Source organism: Rhinolophus sinicus, chromosome 10 (genome assembly GCF_057876585.1).
Source record: "Rhinolophus sinicus isolate RSI-liver-muscle chromosome 10, RSI-T2T, whole genome shotgun sequence".
Taxonomy (NCBI): Eukaryota; Metazoa; Chordata; class Mammalia; order Chiroptera; family Rhinolophidae; genus Rhinolophus; species Rhinolophus sinicus.
The window spans coordinates 18,023,084-18,038,077 of NC_142510.1; the positions used below are offsets into that span (position 1 = coordinate 18,023,084).

General features: G+C 51.8%; 1 protein-coding gene across 7 annotated transcripts in view; it reads left to right on the forward strand.

Annotated features, from left to right (window-relative positions):
• The window catches only part of ITGAL (integrin subunit alpha L), a 56,542-nt gene extending 41,949 nt beyond the window's left edge, over positions 1–14,593 (forward strand). For 3 of the 7 annotated variants that reach the window (XM_074322973.2, XM_074322974.2, XM_074322972.2), the window contains exons 24-36: positions 871–927; positions 1,013–1,086; positions 1,353–1,494; positions 3,988–4,098; positions 4,517–4,596; positions 4,700–4,786; positions 6,191–6,266; positions 10,391–10,504; positions 10,768–10,824; positions 10,910–11,014; positions 11,384–11,479; positions 11,993–12,103; positions 13,699–14,593. In XM_074322973.2, the coding sequence (XP_074179074.2) occupies positions 871–927; positions 1,013–1,086; positions 1,353–1,494; positions 3,988–4,098; positions 4,517–4,596; positions 4,700–4,786; positions 6,191–6,266; positions 10,391–10,504; positions 10,768–10,824; positions 10,910–11,014; positions 11,384–11,479; positions 11,993–12,103; positions 13,699–13,872 (1,284 nt within the window). In that variant the 3' untranslated portion in view covers positions 13,873–14,593. The remainder of the gene's footprint in view (positions 1–870; positions 928–1,012; positions 1,087–1,352; positions 1,495–3,987; positions 4,099–4,516; positions 4,597–4,699; positions 4,787–6,190; positions 6,267–10,390; positions 10,505–10,767; positions 10,825–10,909; positions 11,015–11,383; positions 11,480–11,992; positions 12,104–13,698) is intronic. The other 4 variants (XM_074322975.2, XM_019717251.3, XM_019717252.3 and 1 more) reach the window with 3 other exon arrangements.
• The last annotated feature ends 401 nt before the right edge of the window (positions 14,594–14,994 follow it).

Here is a 14,994-nt window from a genome sequence, read left to right on the forward strand (position 1 = left end):
CTCTAGAACATACAACTGATAACCCATAAGATACTTCTGTGACCCCATATGCTCAGCGTAAGGTTCCAGCTCCCTAATCTGGACCCTGCTTCTCCCTCCTGCCCTTCTGACACACAGCACTGCAGCCCATCTGACCATCTTCCTGCTCCTTGCGCCAACACAATCTCGCTAGCCTCGAGCATTTGTGTACCCTGTTCTTTCTTCCTACCACCGTTCTCTTCACCTGGCTCCCTCCCGCTCATCCGTCAGGTTTCAGCTGAGATGCCCTTCCTTTAGGAATCCTCCCTGACCCCGCCATGTGTGGGGTAGATTTCTTCTACAAGCTCTAAAGATTCTCTATACTTGATCCAGCATCTTCAAGGGTTGTGATGGGACGTTTCTGCTACCGGATCGGGAGGGTGGGCAGTGTGTCTGTTTTGTTCTTATTGCAAACCCAGTGCCCAACAATGGGGCCTGGCCCAGAGCAGAAGCTCAGGAAATAGTGAAAGAACTGCCCTCGATCTGATTAAAGATGGAGATCTGTTCTGAGGTGGGGGAGGGGGGACTTCACAGAGAAGCCAGGCAGGTGAACCCAGAGGCTGCCCAGCAGGGGGGCTGGGGGCTGAGGGGATGGGCTAGGAGGAACTGCGGGAGCTGCTTTAAGGTCCAGCTCTCCTGTCCAAGAGGGCACAGACTCTTGGTGTCTTCAGCCTCCCTCAGAGAGTTGGCACCAGCAGCCTCAGGCTGAGTGGGGCCCATCCTGGGAGGGGGTTGGCTCCTGGGAGGGGCAGGCCACAGCTGGCCAGCTGAACCCCGAGCCCTGAGCTCGAGGCCTCCTTTACGAGGCCTGCCTCATCTACCCTGGCCTGTCTCCCTCTCCTCCATTCTCAGCAGGTCAAGGACGTACAGCCCATCCTGAGACCCTCGCCACACTCCGAGACTAAGGAGGTAAGAGGGGCAGACAGAGAGGCCAGGGTCGGGCCCTCCGGGGTCTGTGGCCTGAGCCTCCCAGTCTTTTCTTCTTGGCCTTCAGATCCCTTTTGAGAAAAACTGTGGAGATGACAAGAATTGTGAGGCAAACCTGGCACTGTCTTTCTCCCCTGCAAGGTCTGTAAGGCTCTCCGCCTCCCCACCCCCACCCCTGCCGGCTCCGCTCAGAAGACCCCTGTCTGTGCTAGATGTGTTACCTGAGCCTTAGTTTCCTTCTCTGAGAAATGCAAGTCCCTTGTGACGCTTTTGTCAGGATGAGATAAAATCGTGAAACTTAAAGCCTGTGCATAGCAGCTTATTTTTTGTGTAGTTAGCTTTTCTGGCCTCTGTTCTAGAAGTCTTCACCTCTGGTCCCCGTAACGTTCTCCTGATCTTGCCCCCAGATCCAAGGTCCTGCATCTGATCCCCTCGGCCAGCCTCTCCGTGGACCTGACACTGAAGAACTTGGGAGAAGATGCTTACTGGGTCCAGCTCAGCCTGAGCTTCCCCCGGGGACTGTCCTTCCGAAAAGTGGAGATGCTCCAGGTGAGTGAGAAGGCTGGGATGCCCACATCTGGGCACTTGCCCCTCCCCCCCACCCCCACTCCCACCCCCACAGGGCTTCTGTCTCCCAGGGGGCCTCAGGCAGCCAGGACAGCCCGAAGACGTGACTTAGGGCCACATCTGGACTTAGCCTGGTGGCCACCTTCGAGTTGTATGACCTGAGATGATTGATACAAGCTTCACCGTTGGGGGCCGTAGATTCCCCGACCAAAACTAAGGCTGGAAACACCGCAGGGTTAGTGAGAGGTTCTCACGAAGTGGAGCTTGTGACCGGCTCTTGGGCCTGGTGCTGACAAGATGGCACAGGTTTAGTGAGATCAAGCTGCCACCCTCCTAACGGTGACCAATGTGGTTTGCAGGGCTGGCCTGGGTTGTTTTAAAGACAACTTTTATTTTTTAAATTACTATGACAAATGTAATACATGATCCTCACAGAAATCTGGAAATTATAGGGAAGTTTCCAGAAGATAATCACGCATACTTCTCCAATGAAGCGATGACTGCTTTTACTATTTTGGTGTTTATTATGTTTATACTTACAAATGCCATCGTGTACTTATTTGTTGTATAGTTATAGTTGTTTTAAATAACTGGCATTTTATTCTCATTTTTTTCCTCTACGTTTTTAAAAATGTTTTTATTGGGGTAAAAGATGTCATTTAAAATTTGCCGTTTTAACTATACAAATTCCAAGGCATTAAGGCCACTGACGATGTTAGGTAACAACCACTCTCTAATTGCAGAGCTTTTTCATCATCAGAAGCGCTGTACCCATTCAGCAATAACTTCCCATCCCCCACCCTCTGCCCGAGACAACCACTAATCTGCTTTCCATCTCTGCGAATTTGCCTGTTCTGGAGATTTCATGAGTGGAATCATCTATTCGTCCTTTTGTGTCTGTCTGACTCACTTAGCATGTTTTGGAGGTTCATCCATGTGACAGCACGTATGAATTTCATTCCCTTTTCAAGGATTAGCGCGTTGTATGGGCAGACCACATTTTGTTTATCTGTCCACCTGCCCGTGGACACTGGAATTATTCTTTTTTTTTTTTAAGATTTTTTTTATTGGAGAAGGGGAACAGGACTTTATTGGGGAACAGTGTGTACTTCCAGGCCTTTTTTCCAAGGAAGGTGTTGTCCTTTCAGTCTTAGTTGTGGAGGGTGCAGCTCAGCTCCAGGTCCAGTTGCCATTTCTACTTGCAGGGGGCGCTGCCCACCATCCCTTGCGGGACTCGAGGAATTGAACTGGCAACCTTGTGGTTGAGAGCCCACTGGCCCATGTGGGAATCGAACCGGCAGCCTTTGGAGTTAGGAGCACGGAGCTCTAACCGCCTGAGCCACCGGGCTGGCCCTGGAATTATTCTTATACAGCAACATTAAATGCTTCCTTCAGGGGTATCTCATACAGTGATTAAGAAGCTGTGATCTGGGTCTGGCCCGGTGGCTCAGGCGGTTAGAGCTCCATGATCCTAACTGCAAAGGCTGCCGGTTCGATTCCCACATGGGCCAGTGGGCTCTCAACCACAAGGTTGCCAGTTCAATTCCTCGAGTCCCCCAAGGGATGGTGGACCCCGCCCCCTGCAACTAAGATTGAACACGGCACCTTGAGCTGAGCTGCTGCTGAGCTCCCAGATGGCTCAGTTGGTTGGAGCGCAGGCTCTCAACCACAAGGTTGCCGGTTCGACTCCCGCAAGGGATGGTGGGCTGTGCCCCCTGCAACTAGAAAACGGCAACAGGACCTGGAGCTGAGCTGTGCCCTCCACAACTAAGACTGAAATGACAACAACTTGAAGCTGAACGGCACCCTCCACAACTAAGATGAAAGGACAACAACTTGACTTGGAAAAAAGGCCTGGAAGTACACACTTTCCCCGATAAAGTCCTGTTCCCCTTCCCCAATAAAGTCCTGTTCCCCTTCCCCAATAAAATCTTTAAAAAAAAAAAAGTACCTGTGATCTGGAGTCAAACAGACCTGTGTTCCAGTTCCCGGCCTGATGACCCAGCTGTGAGACCTTGGGGAAGTCACTCACTTCCCGGAGCCCCTACTTCTTTACCAGATTCCCTTCCCAATCTGAGGCTGAAATCTCCCACAGGTTGTGATAAGAATGAAGGGTTTTATTCCGCTTAGTCCAGGCTCGAGTTCTTTGTAAAAATGGTTGCTGAGTGTGCAGACGTAGTAGCGTTTGAAGGATCTCACACTGTCCATCCTCCCTGTGATTGTGTCAGTTACTAAACTGTTCCTAGCTCTCTGAACTGCTTGATCACATCCAGGTTGTCACTGTTATAAATAGTGTGGCAGTGAGTATCTTATCCCAACCTCTGGCAGGGCCCCCGATTCTTTGGCCCCACCTGTCTGAGAATATGCCCTGAAAGAGACAGAGCTGGAGGATGTGGGCTCTGAGGGCTGGTGGCCTCTGGGGAACCCTCAGCCTTGCCCACTAACAAGCTTGTTCTCTGTCTTCTCACCCCCTAGGTTCACAGCCATATACCGGTGAGCTGTGAGGAGCTTCCTGAGGAGGCCGAGCTTCTGACCAGGAGGCTCTCTTGCAACGTGAGCTCGCCCATCTTTAAAGCAGGCAGCTCGGTGAGTGTGAATGCCTCAAGCCTCTAGGAACTCAGCAGCCAGGGGCTTTGAGTTGGGGGTGGGGGTGGGGCAGGGATCTCCTGGCTCTGGGAAAGGATGCAGGTGATTGGCAGAGAAGGGCTTACCCGCCCTACCTCCAAGGGAGCATGTGCAGAGGTGATTTGCATCAGGGGTGAAAGCCTGGATTTTGGAATCAGACAAACCCAGGCTTAGGTTTTTCATTTGGTGGCCTTACACCTGACTTCACCATTTGGAAGCTCAGTGTCTTCTTCTGTACGGTGGGGATGAAACCCCTCGCCCAGCACTTGAGGTGCAAGGAGCCTTGCTAAGGGGTCGCTGTTGTTATGGAGGCTGGGTGTGGGGGCTGTGAGGTGCCAGGCCCAGGCCCCTCCCTCTTTCATCCCCATCCCCCTGCCAGGTTGTTATCCAGGTAATGTTCCATACGCTGATGGACAGCTCCTGGGGGGACCTTGTGGAGCTGCACGCCAATGTGAGCTGGTGAGCAGACCCTCCACCCCACCCCTGCCAGCACCCCTGCCCTGCACCCCGGAGGCCTTGCCAAACCCCTCCTTAACACCGCCCTCCCTGTGCCCTAATGCAGTGACAACGAGCACGCGGGCCTCCTGGAGGACAACTCGGCCACCACCAGCTTTCCAGTCCTATACCCCATCAACATCCTCACCGAGGAGTGAGTCCCCCTCCTGCCACCTCAGCCTGCCACCCTGGCGGCCCCACCTGCCTCCCAGGGCTCTCCTTCAAGCCCTTCCCTTCCCTACCCCAGGGGTGACTAGAACGGCCTCCAGCTCCAACCCCAACAGTTTTCAACACTCAAAAGAGCAAAGGCCTTTCAGAGCCCCCAGTGGGATCAGCGTTTGCCGACGGAAGAAAAAGCACATTGAATACTGCCCTAATGTCAGACGGTGCCAGCTGCACTGCCCAGCTGGTGCTTTTCCTGGAGCGTTCAGGCTCGGGAGGCAGCTGTGCCTCTCCTCATTTTACTAGTAAACAAACGGAGGCTCAGAGAAGGAACTTTCTAACTGGGATGTGCTGACCCCATGATCTGACCTCCCCTCTGACCCTCCCTAGTCTCCTGGGCACCCACCAAGCTCTTAGGGTTTTCAGCTGTGCTGGGTTCCCTCCCTTCCTGGGGCCAGCAGGGCTAGTAGAGGTGGGAGAAACGCTTTCAGCATGGCCCTTGTCTGCAGACAGCTTGTCGTCAGTCAGGTAGGGGAGGCCAAACGCACACACACACAGAATTGGTGAAGTGTCAGAATGTTGGGGCAGGAAGGAGCCATACGCAGGGATCACAGAGTTGGAATTTCTCAGTTAGAGAAAAGGCGTTGAAGCCAGAAAAAGTGGAGTGGATTCTTCAGTTGGCTCAGTGAGACGAGAACAGGGCCAGTGTCTGAGCCGGGGTCTCTGGTGCTTTGGAACACAAATGCCAAACACACTGATACTGTCTGAAGTGTGATACGATTTAGAGCCAGGAAAGATGATGTGGACTGGAGGAGAGATGGAAGGGGTCATGGAGAAGTTGAACCGGGTTCTGGAGGATGAGGGTAAGGGAGGGCGGGGGAGATCGTTCTATGTCGTGGAGGCAGCAAACAGTAGGACAAACCTGGGAACAGGGTTTGGGTAGGTCTGTGCCTGGACAGCAGGAGGCAGACCCCACCCTATGGGTATCTGGCAGCTTAGATGGATTCTGCACAGCTGAGCGGCAGGATCAAAGAGTGACATTAGGAAAGTCAAGGGGAAAATGGGGTGGGAGGAGCCAGAGGCTGGTGCAGTTACCTAGGAGATGAGCCATGGGAGCCCGCCCGGTGCAGTGAAGATCTGGTGAGGGGGTCTGTAGTGGAGAGCCTGGCTCCAAAGTCACGTGGCGCTGGCTTCCAGTCCTGGTCTCCACAAAAGGCTGAGCCCTTTCACGGGTCAGCAGGGTGCCTTGAGGCTCATGTGAGGTCATGGCGGGGCAGAGGGTGGGGGTCCCTAGCGCAGTGCTGGCACTCAGGACCTCCCCTGACCCAGGCCCCACCCTCCTGCAGACTGGGTTGCCGTTTTCACCACCTTCTCCCTCTGTCTTCTCTCTCCACAGCCAGGAAAACTCCACTCTCTACATCAGTCTGACTTCCAAGGGACCCAAGGTCCACCCTGTCATACACACCTACCAGGTATGACCCTCAGTGTGAAAAGGTCCCTAGAGGTCACACGTTCATTCAGCCCCGATCCTGGGGACCGAGGACACAGACTGATGAGACGCAGCCTCGTCCTCTGAGTCCCGCCCCTCTACCTGCCTCCATGACCCTTTCCATATTGTTTCATGGCCTCCACTGAGATGTGTGCGGAGGCAGCCCGCTCACTCGCTTTTTTCCGCTGCTGGATAAACTATGTACCGACCTTGAGAACCAACCAGAGGGCTCTGAGAGAGAACCTAGTTTTTGTTCAAACATGTAATGAGCCGCTGTTCTAGTTCAGGCACTTTGACAGCTGCTGGGGCGGCCCTGGGTAAGACAGGGTCCCTGTTCCGTGCCTGGTGCTCTACGTGTGCAACCCCTGTAATTCTCACCCCAGCCTGTGAGAACCCAGTTAGAGAGGCATCGTTTTCCCATTTTACAGGGGAGAGTCTGCAGCGTAGACGTGTCGAGTAACCTGCCCAGGTTACACAGCTAATAAGGGACAGGTCAGATTCGAGCGTTTATGTGAATGCCAATATGTGCGTGTTGAACCTCTGAGTTAGGGATCTGTCATTTCTCACGCAATGCGCTCAGTGCTGTAACAGCAACCCTCATTACGGGAACTCAGAAGCGGGAGGCCGCCCCTGAGAGGACGAGGATGGGGCGTGGCCTTTGGGAAGGTCACATGCCCCTCTGAACTGAAGTAGAATTTTGGAAAGCCAGTGGGGTTGGCTTCCAGTGCTGTTCTCTGGATGGTTCTGGGTCCCTGGGGGAGGTTTGGAACAAGAACTTCATAGGTGGCCTTGAGGGTCAGTGGGTTACTTCCCTTCCTGCAGAGTGCCTGGGGGGGAGAGGAGATGGGTGTTGTGCTGCGGCCCTGCGATCCCCCAGCTAACTAGGGAACCACCTTACATCCTTGCCTCACTCAACGCAGAACCAGCTCAAACCTCGTGAGCTTCCTCCGTCCCTGAGAAGCGTCTTTAGGGCTAGGCGACGCCATCTCCCCTCCCTCCAGCATCTGAAGCCAAGTGTTTGCCCCCCCACCCCGCCTGACCCCCAAGCAGTCACTCTTGCTACAGGCTTTAATGTGGTCTCTCTTTGGACTAAACCCAGTACAATATGGAGGGGTGATCTTTCCTGAAACCGTCCCATTAATCAGGCCCTTTTTGCCACAAGGAGGTCAGCTCTAAGAATTGAGGTTCATTGTGAACTAGACAGGCATGGAACCCAGTGAAAGCTGTACAGCTGGGCCACAGGATCTCCTTCCTCAGGTCCCGGCTCCCCTGGCTGGTCAGGAGCATAGGTTTCAGCCAGACTTGAAATCTTTTTGAACTCTGCCATTGAAAACTGTGTGGCATTAGGCCATTTACTTAACCTCTCTGAGCCTTTATAGTTTTTCAATCTGTAAAACAGGGATAATAGCACCTACTTTATGGGGTGGTTAGGAGGATATGAGAAAATATGTGTTATGTGCTTAGCATAATACTTGACACATACGGTATCTGTCAACTTTGGCAGATTTTAGTATTATTATCACTGTCATCCATGGAAGGTGATGGAGGTAGTGGTTCTAGGCTCTGCAGTCAGCCTAGGTTAACATGGCAGCTCTCCTGCTTGATAACTTCAGACAAATTAATTTCCGTGAGCTTCAGTTCTGTTGTCTGTAAAATGGGGCTGACAGAATTGCCGACCACATAGGATGCTGACAACTATGTGAGATGGTCCTTTCAGTGAGAATCAGAAGTGCTCGGTAAACGGTGATGGTTACGACATGTAGGTTCTAACCCGCTGTTCTCTGCTTTGGCATCACTGCCATTCCCTCTGAGCAGGTACGTGGCTCTGGGGGGAGGGGGCATTACTGATGGCTCTCTATCCGTTTCCACAGTGCCAGTGTCCCCGTCCAAGTGACAACTTCAGATTGTCTCACTCCTCCTGCAACACACCTGTCCCTGCAGCTTGTCACTCGTCTCCACTGTGATGTCTTCCTAGCATCTTTTGTTTGGTCTTTAAACAGCTTTACTGAGATATAATTCATATACCATACAATTTACCTACTTAAAGGCTGCCATTCAATGGTTTTCTCGTATATTCACAAAGTTGTGTAAACATCCGCGTGATCCCATTGCAGGACAATTTCATTGCCCCAGAAAGAAGCCCTGTCCCCATTAGCAGTCACTTCATTCCCCCCCTCCCCCCAGCTCCTGGCAATCACTATTTTTATCTCTCTATAGATTTAACTGTTCTGAACATTATGTATAAATGAAATCATATACTATGTGACCTTTTGTGCCTGGCTTCTTTCACTTAGCATAGTCTTTTTTAATTAAAATTTATTGGGGTGACAGTGGTTAAGCAAAGTCTTTTCAAGATTCATCCATGTTGTAGCACGTGTCAGTATTCCTTTTTTTTTTTTTAATACAAGTTTCTTTTCATTAACTTTTAAAAAAATTATTTAAGTGTTTTTCTAGGACCCATCAGCTCCAAGTCAAGTAGTTGTTTCAATTTAGTTGTGGAGGGCGCAGCTCACAGTAACACATGTGGGCATCAAACCGGCAACCTTGTTGTTAAAAGCATCCAGCTCTAACCAACTGAGCTAACTGGCTGCCCCCTCCATTCATTTTTATTGCCAAATAATATTCCATTGTAGGAGAGGCCACATGTGATGTCTGCACTCATCAGGTCAGGACATTTGGGTTATTTCCACTTTCTGGCTATTATGGATCATGCTGCTGAAACATTCCTGTACACATTTTTGGGTGGACAGGTGTTTTATTTCTCTTAGATACATAACTAGAACTCCAATTGCTCCTCTTGCAACTTTGGTCTCAACGTGTTCTAACCAAACATAGTATCTTTTCCTAAACTAGCATCTGCTCTGGCTGGCTTAGAAGTCCTTTAGAAGCACTTTTTCCTCAAGCAAAACTTCCACGTCTGGGTGAATTTCTCTTGCCAACGTGCTAGGACCCACTGCCTCCTCACGTTCTGTTGTCTGTCCTCTTCTCAATTTTGTCCCTAGTACTGTTCAGACTCAGTTCCTCGTCTTCTTGCCTCTGAATTACTGGCACCAGCTCCCAACTTGGCCTTGACCCGTCTCTTCCAACTTCTTTCTGTTCCATGCCTGCAGTGGATGAGTTCCCTGGAGTCAGCCTGTCCTCAGCTGCCTTCCATGATTCCCCATCACCTGGCCACTGGCCCCCTGACTTCTTACCCTCAGGCCGCTGTGCCCCACAGTCTGACCCCAAGTCTCCTTTCCAGACTTATCTCCTGTCTTTCCTTCCAGGCGCCGACCCTCTGGCCACATCACATTCACCTGCTTCTGTCTAAGTCCCTGCACTTCCTTTTTCTGGATGCCTCCCCCATCTCCATCTGTTAATTTCCTGTCTATCTTTCACAGTGAAGTTCAAATGCTGCCTCTGACATTAGACCTTTTAGTTTAATTTAACTGACATGTTTTTAAATGTCCACAAATGTTTGAGTGAATAAATGATAGAACCCCTTGAATTGGATATATATTTCCCTGCTTGACGTCCCGGAGACTTTCGTGGGTGCTGCTCTGTGTCACTTGTTCACACATTTCTGGGTCTTCCAACCCTAGCACAGATAGCTCTTTTGTATAAAACACACTCAGGAAATATTTATTAATTCGATTTACTTGCCACAATGAGTCTTGACCACACCTGCACTTTGCAAATAATTTTTGCATCGATCCTTATTAGATAGCATTCATTCGTTTACTCATTCAAAAAAACTTCTTGTGGCCTATCATCTGTGAGCTGCTGTGTAAAGCCGCAGGGATTGCAGGTGAAATAAACCACAGCTCCTGCTCTCACGGAGCCCACAGTCTCGGGGAGAGACAGCAGGTACTTGCCATCCTGCCAGGGTGCAGAATGCTGTGGAAATATAGGCGGGGAGCGGCCCTATCCTTGGGGCGTCAGCCAGACTTGCAGTGTGGTAGTTGAGCAGCACCTTGCAGGATTTGTGAGGCTTTACCCCTGGAGAAAGCAGAGGAGTGCCTGTAACCCACCCTGAACTGAGGAGGGGGTGGGTGTGCTCGACCATTGCCCACTGCCTGACAAGTGGGCCCTGGGGCCTCAGCCAGTGAGGATTGTACTCTGTACCAGGTAAGGATTCAGCCGTTTGTCCACGACCGCCACGTGCCTGCCCTGGAGGCTTTGATTGGGGTGCCATCGCGTCTCATTGAGGGGTCCATCACACACAATTGGAGCGTGCAGATGGTGAGTACTGTCCAGAGGAGTTAGGGGTGCCAGGTCTGTGGGCGGGGGGGGGGGGGGGGGGAGCTCTTAAAGGGGGAAAGGAGTGGGGAAGGATGAACCTCATCACGCTCAGTGATGTGTGAATCCACCAGGGGGCGGTCAGGGAGGAGGCAGATACCAAGGTCATATGGGCGGGTGAGGAGCAAGGCCAGATTCCAGCCTTAAGGGGCCAATGTCCTCGCTCAACTCTGGACTAACTGAAGAGCCTGCTTCCTCATTCCTAGGAGACGCCTGTCCCCTGCCGCTCTGAGATTATGGAGAGGCCACCCAGTGTGGCTGAGGTATGGACACGGAGCTAAGAGATGGGTGGGGGCAGGCTGCAGGTCGGAAGGAGCCCTCACTGACTCCCGTTGCTCCTGTCCCTAGAAGCCCTGCTTGCCAGGAGCCTTCTTCCGCTGCCCCATCATCCTCAAGCAGCAGGATTTCCTCGTCCAAGTCACGGGGACTGTGCACCTGGTGGAGAAGATCGAGGTAGCGCCCCCTGCTGGCAGCACGCGAAGTGGTTGTGGGCCTGGGGGTGTCAGGTGGGAGTGTGGGGGGCTTCTCACCTGTGGTCTGCCTGCATTTCCTGTTCTACCTCCAGGAAGGAGCACCATGTTGACACAGATGAAAGAGCCGTGACCTGTGTGAGATGTGCAGGGCTGTTTTCACGGCCCCGCGGACGGTTCTCTTATGTTCTTTATAGGACAGTTTTCTGTCCTTGGAGCTACAGGGCATAGCACACTAGAATACTGGGGTGCAGAGCTGAGCAGACGTGTGCTTCTCCCCCTGGAGCAGACGCGGGCAGGAGGCAGTGGGTCTAGGGCCTTGCGACTCCTCAGCCTTCCCCATGTCCTGTAGGCGTCCTCCACGCTCAGCCTCTGCAGCTCGCTGGCCGTCTCCTTCAACAGCAGCAGGCATTTTCACCTGTACGGCAGCAACGCCTCCGTGGCCCAGGTATGTTTTCACCTCCTCAGAAGACTGGGAGCAGAGGCCAGCAGGTACTGAGGAAGCATGGGGCAGAGCGGGAAGAGCCAGAGCTAGAAGTGGGAGGTGGGGGCTTAGCATGGTCAGAACGCCCCCCAGCCAGAGCCAGCAGCCTCAGCAGCCACTCCTGGTGGGTAAGCCGACCACAGGTCACCGGTCTGAGATGTGTGAAGTCACGATCAACTGGATGGCAGCTCAGCCACGGGGTGCCCACCCCACAGGCAGAGCGTGAAGGGAAGGCGCTCTACCAGAGGTGGCCAGGGCAGGCCTGGAGCTGAGGGAGTGGGCGAGGCGGGTTTGAGAGCAGGAGGCCCAGAGCTGGAGAAGAGAAGTGTAGCTAGAAAGGTCAATAGGAGCCGGGTTCTGGAAGGCTTTGCATCCTGAGCTGACATCCTGGCATTTTCTCCTGGGACTAAGGGAAGCCATCTAAGGGGGGGGGGGGGTTGGCCTCTTCCTGCACGCCCCTCCTCTTGTCCCCCGCAGGTCGTCACGAAGGTTGACCTTGTATACGAGAAGGAAATGCTCTACCTCTACGTGCTGAGCGGTACTGGGGGGCTGTTGTTGCTGCTGCTGATTTTCCTGGCTCTCTACAAGGTGGGAGCTTATGGGGGGAGTGGGCATGGCTGAGATAGGCAGGCTGGGGACAGAGGACAACACAGCAGGGAGTATCAAAGCTAGCAGGGGCCTCGGCCTATACCCTCCTTCTACAGATAAGGCTACTGAGGCCCAACAAGCACGCGAGACGTTTCCCCCATGACTCCACGGAGCCCTGGCAGGGCCAGGACTGGATACCCAGGGAGAGGAAGGAGAAGGGCTCTCCTGCATATCGAGGGTCAGACACTGGCATACAGAGGCACATGCCACAAACATGGGCCCTGCTTTTGTGGAGCTCACAGTCTGATGGGGAGACAGAGAGGAACACACATGATGAGGCTAATGCAGGCTGGGGGAGTCTGGGAAGGCCTCCCAAGAGAGGTGGCGTTGGAGTTGGGATTTGAAGGATGACTAGAAGTTCTCCAGATGAAGAGTGCTGGAGGACAGGTGTTCCATGGGAAAAAATGCAAATATTCCGGGGATAAAACCCCAACAAAAAAATCTGTTTCTTCCTATTGTACTCCTGGAGGATTGTCATTAACAACTTTTTTGTTTTTATTCGTCCAGGTTGTAGTTTTGTTGTGAACGTATGTGTGTATGTGTGAGCACAAGAGAAAGAAAAGTCATGGGGTGGCCAGTTGGCTCGGCTGGTTGGAGCGTGGTGCTAATAGCACCAAGGTTGCTGGTTCAATCCCCACATGGGCCACTGTGAGCTGTGCCCTCCTTAAAAAAAAAAAAAAAAAAATCAGTGTATGTGTGTATATGACGAAAATGGAAATGGGATTAGACTGTCTGTACTGCCGGGAACTTGTCTTTTCCTCTGGATATTATATCTTGACGTCTTTCCATCTGAGCCCAAGCTGATCTACCTCTGATTTTGTAACCGGGGTGGCTTTCTGCTGTCTGGGTGCCCCACATTTTATTTAACAAGTTCTCTACCGACAAACACTTAGATCGTTTATACTCTACATCTGTTTCAAACAGTATGACACAGAAAGGTTCTTGTTACCCACATCTTTGCACACTTGTCCAAATATCCTTTAAAATTAATTCTTAGACCTGGAATTGCTGAGCCAAAGAATATATTTGTTTTGAGCTTTCAACAGAGAGTACATGACACCGTGTTTCCCTGAAAATAAGACCTAACTGGACAATCAGCTCTAATGTGTCTTTTGGAGCAAAAATTAATATAAGACCTGGTCTTATAGTAAGTAAGATCGGGTCTTATGTTAATTTTTGCTTCAAAGGACGCATTAGAGCTGACTGTCTGGCTAGGTCTTATTTTTGGGGAAACATGGTACTAAGCACTGTAAGCGTGGGCTCTTACTATTTGTAGCACTAGATATTGTCAAATCACCCTCTTAAAATATTGGTACATGACGTTTTGATGAGCCTAAATAGTGAACTAGTAAATGTACAGCTTTTTAACACATTGCCACAACCAGGTGTGGCAGACCCCCTTGCCCCCACCCCTGGAGTGGGCACCATGTGCCTGTGGCACGGACGATTTATTGACATAAACAGTATGCTCATGTTTTGCCGGGGCCAACCCTGCTCTATGGACTTTCTGCTCACTCAGTTTTGTCTTCCTACAGATTGGCTTCTTCAAACGGAACCTGAAGGAGAAGATGGAGGCGACTGTGGATGCGTCCAATGGAATCCCTGGAGAAGAGTCTGGGCAGCTGGCGTCTAAGGAAGAAGCCATGGATCCAGGTTGCCTGGACCTGCTCCACGGGAAGGAGGCCCAGGATGGAGGTGATATGGACTGAGGCCCAGGTCTGAGATGAGGGCCCAGGACTGGACCTGGGGTGCCTGGTGTCGGTCGCCTCTCCCTGCATGTCACTCTGTGTCCTCTGGCACGTCCCTGCCCCTTCCTAGGCCTCAGTGTTTGTGTCTTGAACATGGAGTTTACGCCTGCCTGCCTCCTTTGCAGGGTCACAGTGAGGGTTCACTGAGGGAGGGGCCAGGAAGGCTCCCGAGGGGAAGCCTTGGAGTTCTCAGAAGGCCCCAGCTTCCACCAGCCCCTCCTAGTTTCCTTCTCTGAAAGAGAACGTAATTGTGGTTTAAACGGTTAAAAAAAATTGCAAAAACTGCACCACCTAACAAATAATGTACTTAATATCCGTCTCTCAAATTAGTGAACTCCATGGGTAGGGACCATACCTTGGGATCCCTGGTGATATCCCAGAGCCAGACGCATAGTAGGTGCTTGACATAATTTCACTCAACTCGTGAGGGAGCCTGTGGGAAGATAGAGAAAAAAGTTTGGATGGGCCCGTGGCATCCCCATTCTTAAAGGCTCAGTTTCCCCGGGTGTCCGTTCCCTCCCTCCCACAGACCCCAACGGGACTCCATCACACCCACCTGTAACCCCCCTACCCCCCGTGAGACTCTGAGCTCAAGAATGGGCACCACACCTGTTCACCTGGCTCCCAGTATCAAGCACACTTCCTGCATAGATTTACCCAATAAATGGGAAATTCTGTCCAATTTTGTGATGTTTCTGTGCTGATGCAACATTCCAGCCTGGCTCAATTCAATGAACATTTTCTTCTCAACTCTTTTATTAAGTGGGACCCAAATAGGAGCTTTTTTTTTTTTTTTTTTTGGCCATGGTGCCCTTCAGAGACTGACCTGCACTGGATATGGAATTAGTTCAAAAGAAGCAGGGAGAGCGACACAGAAAAGGAGAAAGGGTTAGGGGAGCCCTGCCAATTCATTAAGATATGAAAATAGACCCCCTCCTTACCCCTCCCAACCCTTTTTTAAACCCTTATGCTCCCCACTTTAGAGAGAGGGGGCTGGTCACTGCTGCCCTCTTGTGGTCTGTAGGACCCCTGGGGGGTACTGACACCCTAAGGACAGCTCTGGGGCCAGCACTGGGAGGTAAG